This window comes from Camellia sinensis, chromosome 14, assembly GCF_055761805.1.
Source record: "Camellia sinensis isolate YWXY chromosome 14, ASM5576180v1, whole genome shotgun sequence".
Lineage (NCBI taxonomy): Eukaryota > Viridiplantae > Streptophyta > Magnoliopsida > Ericales > Theaceae > Camellia > Camellia sinensis.
This window is the reverse complement of record NC_138974.1, coordinates 30,265,712-30,276,065: the sequence shown is the minus strand read 5'-3', so window position 1 is coordinate 30,276,065 and position 10,354 is coordinate 30,265,712. Positions and strand designations below refer to the sequence as shown.

Sequence of the window (10,354 nt, the reverse complement as noted above, 5' to 3'; positions counted from 1 at the left end):
TCACAGGTCCCAGTCAAATTTTGCAGATTGTATCAGTAAGAAACACCATAACTGCGCCACATTAGAGCCAATGGAGACCAAAGTTATCATCCCAGTAATATGTTCATACCTTAAGGCATCAAGTCCTCGTCCATGATCAAAAAAACACAACGCAGGTATTCAACCCAAAGGCACAACAAATCACTAAAAATAAAGGCCCGCACACATCACATAATATATAAAGAATCGAAAATGGATGTGCAGAAAGGCTAAATAAAATTACCCCTCTCTAAAACAATTAAGCCTTTAAATGAATTGGTCCCAAATAACTTCACATCGAGGCTCTCTTAATAATGAAATTGGGTTGGAAAATGGACAAAGATGATTGAGTTGGGGCATGGTTGGTTGGTCGGATGGAGAAAAAAAAAGGAATGAGAAAAAAATAAAAATAAAAAAAAGGAACAGAGTGACAGTTCTTACCCACCAAAACTGCCACCTAACAGTCACCACTTCAATCCCAGCCACCTCCAACCACTGCTCTCCTTCACTCAACAAAGAGACTAAAATGCTAATCCACTCAACAGAGTTCATCAAACAATTGGCATGCATCAGGCATGGTTGGTTGGTCGGATGGAGAAAAAAAAGGGAATGAGAAAAAAATAAAAATAAAAAAAAGGAACAGAGTGACAGTTCTTACCCACCAAAACTGCCACCTAACAGTCACCACTTCAATCCCAGCCACCTCCAACCACTGCTCTCCTTCACTCAACAAAGAGACTAAAATGCTAATCCACTCAACAGAGCCCATCAAACAATTGGCATGCATCAAATACTTAACTATATTAGAGGAGAAGCAAAAACATCACCACCAATTGTCAAAGAAAAAACTGGCTACTCTCATCTATTGCTGTTGCACCCTTACCAAAGTTGAAACATGAACACAGATCCATTTAAGAATGAAGGGAAATAGAACCCACCTGACTGAACTCTCTGGAGAGAGAGAGATGGAAAACCCCCAAAAAGAGATAACCCACAAATCAAAGAATCTAACAACCCACTTGAAACATAATTACAAAATTAAAGAAGGGAAAAAAAAAACAAACAACGAAAAGAAATAAAATCTCAGCCTAAAAAATTCAATTTCCATCTCAAAACACATGCAAACAAACATGGGTTTTAACTTAAAATCTCTAATAATTTTTTAAAGAGAGAAATGATACAAACCTAAGACTCTTAGAACAGTTACAATTAAAGAGATTTATACAAAAAATAAAATAACAAAAACCGATAAAAAAAAACCTATTTTTTAAAAATAAAATTAAGAGCACTGAATTATTATTTTTTTTAAAAAAAAAACACACACACGCACACAAAAAGTTAAGTAAACAAACATACCAATTTTTTTAAAACATAATGTAAACTTAAAATAAACAAACAAAAAATAGAGAAAAGCTTAAAAAAGTGAAACATTAAAATAAAATTAAAAAAAAAAACTGAATGTAAACTTAATAAATAATAATTGAATATAAAAATACAAAAGCATAATAATCCAACATATAAATAATAAGAGAATAAAAAAACAGAAAGTGTACATACATACCCAGAGACGATTTTCTGTTTTGTGGTCTTGGCTGTCTTCCCCTACCATCCATCATCAAAACATCATATCAAACAAACAAACCCAACAAAAATTCCCGATTATCCAAAAAAATTTGGTAAACAAATAACAAAATCAAAGATGGGTATTCACAGTGAATAGAGAGAAGTGAAAATGGTGAAGAACCTCACTGATTGGCTATGTATGTCGCCGATCTGCTATGTATTAAAAGTGAGCTCTGAGAGTGAGAGATGATGGAGAAAACTCAATTTTAAATTTTGAAGAGAGAGAGAAAGAGAGAGAGATGGAAACCACATTGTAAACTCAATTTGTTTCTTGAACATTTTTTAATCGTTGGATTGAATCAATCCAAGGGTTCACATTTTGACAAAGGGACAACAGTCTCATCAGATTTCAAAAATCACTCTCCCTTATTATATATATAGATATATATATATTTTTCAAACAGCAAACCCCTCGGGCGGTGCCCAAAAAAAAAAAAAGGAGAGACTTTCTTTAATACGTGCCAGTGAATTTGTTTTAAAGAACATATATATGTACATATTTTTCAAACAGGAAAATGGAGCATGTTCATGATCAAAATAATTTAAATGAAGATATATTATTGCTAAGGATGATTGCAGCCGGGGGTGTAGCTCAAATGGTAGAGCGCTCGCTTTGCATGCGAGAGGTACAGGGTTCGATACCCTGCATCTCCATGATAATTTTTTCCTTTTTTTTCTAATGCTTATCAGAAACAACAAAAACCCATCTCCTTCATACACAGACAGAGATAGAGAGTGTGTCGGAGAAATCATCACCTTCCATTCGTGCCAGTTCTTTCTAGGGTTTCCAAATGGCGGTGCCCCTTTTCAACATCACCCCTGATTTAACAGTCTCAAGACTCTGCTTGGGTTTGTCCTCTCTCTCTCTCTCTCTCTCTCTCTCTTCACTACTATATGAATTTGTAGTCCAACCACAGCTACATTCTTGGGTATTGACTGTGCTTTTTTTCTCACAGGAACAATGACCTTTGGCGAGCAAAACTCGTTGCCTCAGTCGTTTCTACTCCTCGACAAAGCTTTCAATTCTGGAATCAACTTCTTCGATTCTGCTGAAATGTATGTAATTCCCTCCCTCTGACTGTTCAATTCGTTTCTCAATTCAACGTCTTTTAGCTTGGCAAACCCAATTTAGTGTCTTTCTTGGTGAAAAATAAAAAAATAAAAACTCAGGTACCCAGTGCCCCAGCGTGCTGAAACTCAAGGGAGGAGCGAGGAGTATCTGGGTCGTTGGATGAGAGAGAGAAAAATTCCTCGCGATTGCGTGGTCTTGGCTTCAAAGGTCTATCTTTCTGTACATTCTATGTATCTTTGGTTCTATTTTAGTCTTTGATCATAGACATGTACTTGCCGTGTGGCCTGTCTTTTTATTTTTGAATATATTTGAAATAGTACTAGTCTATTATACACACCCTTGAGCTAAACTCTTCAAGAACCCTCTTTGGATTCCTCTTGAAAAAGTTCAATTCTACAGCATTTGTTTATATGGGTGTGCCGAATTGAACACATATAAAGGGATATCTTTGTGAGGCTTTCTTGGTCCCGTCCCTTGCCCCCACATACATCAACAAACAAGTTATTCAGGTGTGTTTATAGGACATTATCGGATTTCTGGATATAACTATGGTAGGTGTAGCAGTTTCAGAACCAGTGCACAATTTAGAATTGTCAAAATTCTGTCTCTCAGATTATTACGAGAAGAAATTTTGCCTAGTGTGGTGCCTAATTTACTAGAATTTTTTTTGTTTCCATAGATTATGTGAATATCATTTCTACTCTTTTTAATGTCAGCTAGAGTTTTCTTGTTTTGAATCGAATTATTTTCCTTGGAGTTACTTCTCAATCAATTCCATTCTTGAATTTGAAGTTTTTCTATCAAAAAACATGGAGTTCCAATATTATCCTGAATGGTTTTGATACAGGTAAGTGGGCCATCTGGAAAAATGACTTGGATTCGAGGTGGACCCATGTGTCTGGATGCAGGGAATATTACTGAGGCCATTGACAACAGGTTTTCTCACACTCAAGTATATTCTAGTGTCACATTTTTCTTGAATGAAGGGATCTTTGTAAGAATGCTATAATATTATATCAGGTTGTGTGGCAACTTACTGACTTCATAAATTGATGCAGCTTGGTCCGCATGCAGACTGATTACATTGACCTTTATCAAATTCATTGGCCCGATCGGTTTGTATGTTGATCCTACCCTAAGAAGCATGGACACGGACACGCGACACGACACGAATACGACACGGGCACGCCGACACGCTAATTTTCAAAAAATGCAGGACACGACACGTGGGGGACACGCATAAAATATATAATTCTATATATATTTATTATATGTTATATATATGGATATATCATTCAAAGATAATGAAAAATGCAATATGACACTAATTCCTATAAATTCATATGGTTTTTGTTTTATTTTGTATCTTAAATTGTTTTGTTCAAACTTATAATTAGTTTCACCTATGTCTAATTGATGGACACGTGTGTTTAAGCGATAAACACATGTGTCCTCCAAGTGTCTAAAGAGTGTCCGGATCTTTAAGAAAAATTAAAAAACAGGACACGTTTTGAGGAGTGTCGGACATGTGTCGGGAAGTGTCCGAAGAGTGTCGGTGTCCGACACGGACACGACACGGATACGTCACCTTCTTAGAAGTGTCCGTGCTTCTTACCCTTTGTTTACAAATACTGTGTTGGTAGTAAAGAACAAATAGATAAACAAGTTTTTTATTTGTAAATCATGGATAGATTCCTCATTTTAGTTGCCAAATGAACTTCTATTTCACATTTTAATTGTTTCTCTTCACTATTGTTGAGGTGCTCCGTTGCTTTTCATGTAGGTATGCTCCCATGTTTGGAGAAACTAAGTATGATCCAATTCTACAGTTTCATTCAATAGACATAGCAGAGCAGCTTGATGCTCTAGGCAGAGCTGTTGATGCTGGTAAGGTTAGTGGTGATATCAGTGGTTTTGCTGCTTCTGTAGCAATATCTTTGCACCATGCAATTTATAATTTTTCTAATGGTCGAAGATGTTGTTTGTAGATCAGATACGTTGGGCTCAGTAATGAAACGCCATATGGTGTCATGAAGTTTCTTCACACTGCCAAATGTGGACCTGGCTTTCCAAAGATAGTATCTTTACAGGTATTATATGGTCAATTCTGGATAAAAAATTAGCATCCCATCATTGGCGTGTGTGTGTGCATGTGCCATCTGCAAGGCTAATTTATAACTCATTTTCTTTGTTCCAGAATTCATACAACTTACTTTGCCGAAATTTTGATTGTGGGTTGGCTGAATGCTGTCATCATGAGAGGTATACTATATGTTATATGGATATATTGGTTAGTAATGGTGCCTTATAATTTTTGTACTGTGATGTTTTCCCTCTCTCACCATTAGACCGTTTTCAGGGTGAGCTTATTGGCCTATAGCCCTCTGGCAATGGGCATACTTTCTGGAAAGTATTTCTCACCTGATGGGGGTCCAGCTGATGCTCGTTTGAATCTTTTTGAAGGTTGAATCACTAACTTGTTTTGCAACGTACTGGTGAATCTATCTCATTGCTCCATTTCTTTTGCCCAGGGAGGTATTCAGAAGGGGAATCCAGATACAACCTGTCCAATACCATTGTAAAAAATGCCACCAAAGTAGGCAAATTGTTCACACACCAAGAATTAGTTTATTTTTGTAGCAGCTCAAAATGGAGATACTGTGTAGATAATATCTTCTTCTTGAAATTGTGAAGTATTTGACTGTGATAAAAAAATGGAAAAGATGATAATCACCGACTTGTTGGAGTCTCTCATTAAGCTCAAGATTGTTTATAATTATATTATGCATGCGTAACCTGTTTTTTTGCAGGCATATATTGACATTGCACAAAAATATGGTCTTCACCCTGTATCTCTTGCAATTGGTATGATAACAATCTCTCCCCCTGTGCACTCACAGTTGCTCACCTCCCTATATTTTGATCAGTTTTTAAAGGTTTTACAATGGTCTCTGCGTAAAACTTTGTGGATTAGAAATTTAAAAGTCACTTGACCATATTGAAAGCCAGCTAAAAAAGTCACTTTTTTTGGATTTGTGTAAAAAAAATTTACTTTTCAGGTCTAATCTAAAAAAGGACCCAAAAAATTCAAAAAAAGTAACTAGATTTTTTTCAAAAATTTTCAAAAAAAAATCTTCACTTTAAGTTCTCCTAGACTAGATAGCTCAATAAAATCTTCATGTATGCATTTTTTAATGTGTATCAAATTTTCATATCCTTTGTTTATAGTGTGATATGTTCTTGGTGTAGCTTATTGATGACATAAATACATTGCACTATGTATTTGACTCATCAACTATTAACTCTTGGTTCCTTTGGGCAGCCTTTGTTTTGAAACACCCTCTTGTTGCCAGTGCTGTTTTTGGAGCAACAAAGTTGTGGCAGCTGCAACAAGTCCTGGATGCATGCAAGATGGAGCTTAATCCTGAAATCATTGCAGATATTGACAAGGTTCATACGACATACCCAAATCCTTGCCCCTAATCCACCTTGATATATTTTTTTACTTTCTCATTCAGGAATTTTGGTAATTTGTTTGTCATGTGATCTGTGCATAGGCAAATGAATTATTGTTGTAACGACTATTGCAGTCAATTGATTTGATTTGATTTTGTCAAGAGTAGAAAAGATCCTGAAATTGGGAATATTATGATAATGTTTTTCTTATCCAAATTCTCCATCCTCCAATATGGAAACTTTGTGAGTCCTTGAAAGTATTTATTTTTCCAATCAAAATATAGATGTATAATGATATGCACCATATTGTTAGATGTTTTGAGTTTGAAAGTCGATTCAAATTTTTTTATTTACAAAATTTTGAATTTATAAAACACATAAATAGTTATTGGTTTCATTAATCAATATGGTAACTATTAAGCAGCTTGTTTGGAATGACCACTATAGATATTTTCCCTGGGTGGTGCTCTGTTCCCCCATATGTATCCGTATTCAATTCAGTGATGGTTTCATCTTCGAATAACTCATCTTCATCTGTAGATAGGGTGTGGGCCTAAACACACTGTCCTCATCAGCCATTGCCCACATGAACATCCTTTAAAGACCGTCTCAGGATCACCCTCCCCATTATTGATCTGGGCAGCCCCTTAAATCTTGAATGTCGGCCTCTGCGGTAGTCTGATAGTGTTTTTTGGTGCTTCGAATAGAGTAGTTCTTATCTGGGTTTGCTTGTTTATACCTTTCTCATGTTTGGTATCGTTTTTCTTGGTTATTTTTGTTTTTTGGAAAAATTATTTTTGAATAATGTCCAGCTTAGTTACGGCTTGGAATATGGGGAATAGTAAGCCAGGAGGTCCCATACGAATACGAACTTTTCTGTTTGTCTTAGTTAGCATTTGTCGCTAGTTCATGGGGGCTAATGTTGACTGAGCATTGTCTGGAGTTTTCTCGATGCTCCCACCAGCATATATGGAGTCAAATGTTGATTGAGGCTCTCTCTGTGATTCTTGGAAGTTGCTGTGTTCTGAGATGGCCCACGAAGAACAATCCAATCGGAGAAGACTGGTTAGGTGCTACTTTGGAGCTCCGTCGTTTTTCAATGTGCAGATACCATCGAAACGTATTAGTGATGGATCTTCTGCGTCACTCTCGCCCACTCATCTATATATATATATTATATATTTTTTTGATAGGGTGATTATATTTGGGAATTTAGTCCTAACTTCTTCATAATAAAATTTTAATGTATTAAGGGTAAGTATAAAAAAAAAATTAAAAAAAAGTTTAACATATGCCGCCATAATTAAAATATTAAATTTTAAAATAATATAATTTTTGATTAATATGTTAGTTTTTAATAAAATTAGTATTTTTAGAATTTTTTCATCATGATCTATCTAATAAGATCCACCTGGATTGCGAAATTCTTAAAAATAAAAAATATTATTGTTGAAATTGATGTGAACAGTAATATATTACTCTGTTTGACAGTACACATATTACTATGATTTACAAAAAAAAAATTATTTTACTTTGTCTTGTTGGATTTTGGTTAAATTTTCCATTATATTTTTATATCATATTTGGATATCATTTGATATATTAAAAATTATTATATAATTTGGGAATATTATGTGATAAAAAATTGCAAAATACTAGGTAAATTATTCTTGTATCTTTCATTTACTTTAATAAATATGAGTTGAAATTGTCTCATTTTTGCACACAAATTTCACTATGTTAAGGATAAATTTATTATAAGTGAGATTTGAAAACATATATGATTTTCAAAAAATGAGGTAACGTGATGAAAAAGTATGAAATTTTAAAAGTCAATCGAATTTTAAGTTTTCAAATTCTATTCTCCTATTTTCTTCTCCGATTCACAACTTACAAAAAGAAAAAAATAAGATAAAAATAAAATTGAAAAACAATGACAGAGGGGTCATCTCCCATGATTAACGTAGGGAATACACAAACAAATATATAAGATAAGTAGAAAAATTGAGGTATTATTGTTTTATCTCACCTCTCTATTTTTTTTTTTCTTTAAATTTTTTTTCTTTTTCTTTTTAGTCAATGGAATTGAAATCTAACCAACTCTTTTTTTCTTTGGTTTACACAGGTGGAGACAAACTTGTTAACAGAAATCAAAAGACTATTATACAAAGTATGAAAGAAAAATAAAGAAATACTAACATATGGTTGGGTTAAACAACGAAGAAGAAATGAACAATAGGACAAACTAGTATGAAAGCAAGATTATTTAGAGCTCCGCATGGCTGACTATTCATCTGATTATGTCATTCTATGTTTTTTAAAGAAAATATATTAGTGTATGGATAAATGTATTTCTTAGATTACGTTTAAAAGCATGATTAACAATCACATTTTGTTAAAAATAATTAAATATGATTAATAATAACATTTAAAAAAAAAAAAAAGTGATTAACAATAATTGTGTGCAAAAAAATTAGTCCACAGTGGAATGCTAGATAATTGCGTTGGATTTTTTTTTTGATCGGCATATACTGTCCAATGACTTGCAAGGTATTCTGTTGGGAGTCAGTACTTGCAATGAACTCTCAATAAAAGTAGTTACTTCCCAAACATCACTAAATATAATAAATAATGTTAGAGATCTCAAATATTTTACTAAATATTCTATCAAATGTCGCATATGGACCTCATAAAATATTTGGTAAAACATTTGGGGTCTCTAACATTATTCAAATATAATTTTTTATAATTGCATATTTTGAACCGAAGGCTAAGAAACTTTTTTTTACCTTAATGAATAATGTTAGAGATCTCAAATATTTTACTAAATATTCTATCAAATGTCGCATATGGACCTCATAAAATATTTGATAAAATATTTGGGGTCTCTAATATTATTCAAATATAATTTTTTATAATTGCATATTTTGAACCGAAGGCTAAGAAACTTTTTTTTACCTTCCCAAGTTTTTCATTGAGAGTTTTATGCAACTGTTTGCATACATTGTTGTGTTTCAGACAAAATGATCATCTCTTACCTGACCTTGGCCATCCAAAACTAATTGGCTGGCCGAATATTTGATCAAACATTTTATTCAAACAACTGTCCATGAGACTTGTGAGGACATATTTTTTGGATAGTAACACATGGCCAAGGTAGCACCGAAATGCCAGCCGAAGTGCCATGTGTCCTTAACTTGACGCCGAGGTAATCTCGACTAGGCCGAGGCTATCTGCGGAGATACCGAAATCCGAGATGAGCGAATAAGTTATAAGAGTCCCAGAATGAGGGAGGACTTCAGCTTGGATAAGAATAAAGCTTTTAGGGAGTTTATCTTTATCTATTTGAGAGTCCTGGATAGGCATTGAACCAGAGTCCATTGAAACTAGGCTTTTACTGGGATCAGGTCAGTATTGGTTATAAAAGTAAGACACCCTCATAGGTCTAAAGTATGCTTTTTGTATTCTAAATAGTGAGTTAAGCACTTTTGCTATCTTTGAGAGATAACTGACTTAATCGTCGGAGTGCCCTCGGGTGGACAAGCCACCGTCGGAGTTCTTTTTCTTTCTGTGACAGATCGTTTGGACGCAATCTATTCTGCCAGTGTTCTCCAGCTGAGTACCTGTTTGGCAGTGTGGTCAAAAAATAACACACACAATTTGACAGCGTCTGTGGGAAAGAAAGGAGAATAGATGGCCAACGACAGACAGAAAGAAAAGGTTAAGGACGACATCCCAACTGGGAGTAGTAAGCACATTGACCCTAACGTGAAGGAGGATAACTGCAATGAAGAAACTCGGGATCAGAATATCAGAGAGAAGGACGTCGGCAAGGAGGGCAACGTACCAAAGAAGTTAGACCGGTGCGGGTATTATAACGAGGACGACCTATAGGTATGGAAGGATAGATACAGGGACTGGCGAACAAATTGGCGGACCTGCAGTTGGTCATCAATTCCATGATGTAGAATAACGTCATACAGCCACCATTCCCGTTACAAGACACGTCGATTCCAGCGGCCAAAAACAATGCCCAGAAAAGGGGGCAGAAAACAATCCCTACAGTCCCCTAGCACACCAGGACCAAGGAACACTCTCACTGGGTCGGGCGAGGAGAGTCAAGTAAGGGAGATTCTCGGAGGACGCATCGTACCAACGAAGCCGGCCCCAGAAAACATCGGCATG

At 35.1% G+C, this 10,354-nt stretch overlaps 1 protein-coding gene and 1 non-coding gene across 4 annotated transcripts; both read left to right on the top strand.

Annotated features, from left to right (window-relative positions):
• The first annotated feature begins 2,222 nt into the window (after positions 1–2,222).
• On the top strand, positions 2,223–2,295 carry TRNAA-UGC (transfer RNA alanine (anticodon UGC)). Its single transcript has one exon. It is a non-coding gene; the product is annotated as a tRNA-Ala (tRNA).
• Positions 2,296–2,301: 6 nt separating this feature from the next.
• LOC114269482 (uncharacterized) lies at positions 2,302–8,414 on the top strand. Of its 3 annotated transcripts, XM_028210810.2 has the most exons (13): positions 2,302–2,490; positions 2,598–2,697; positions 2,812–2,920; positions 3,561–3,649; positions 3,772–3,828; positions 4,497–4,605; positions 4,702–4,803; positions 4,911–4,975; positions 5,073–5,176; positions 5,245–5,309; positions 5,524–5,578; positions 6,036–6,163; positions 8,295–8,413. In XM_028210810.2, exons 1-13 carry the CDS (start codon positions 2,433–2,435, stop codon positions 8,343–8,345), a joined length of 1,092 nt encoding a protein of 363 aa, XP_028066611.2. In that variant the 5' UTR covers positions 2,302–2,432; the 3' UTR covers positions 8,346–8,413. The 3 variants fall into 3 exon arrangements, with proteins under 3 accessions (XP_028066611.2, XP_028066612.1, XP_082761817.1); XM_028210811.2 differs by lacking the exon at positions 3,772–3,828 and having other exon boundaries at positions 8,295–8,414; XM_082905691.1 differs by lacking the exon at positions 8,295–8,413 and having other exon boundaries at positions 6,036–6,385.
• Positions 8,415–10,354: the final 1,940 nt, after the last annotated feature.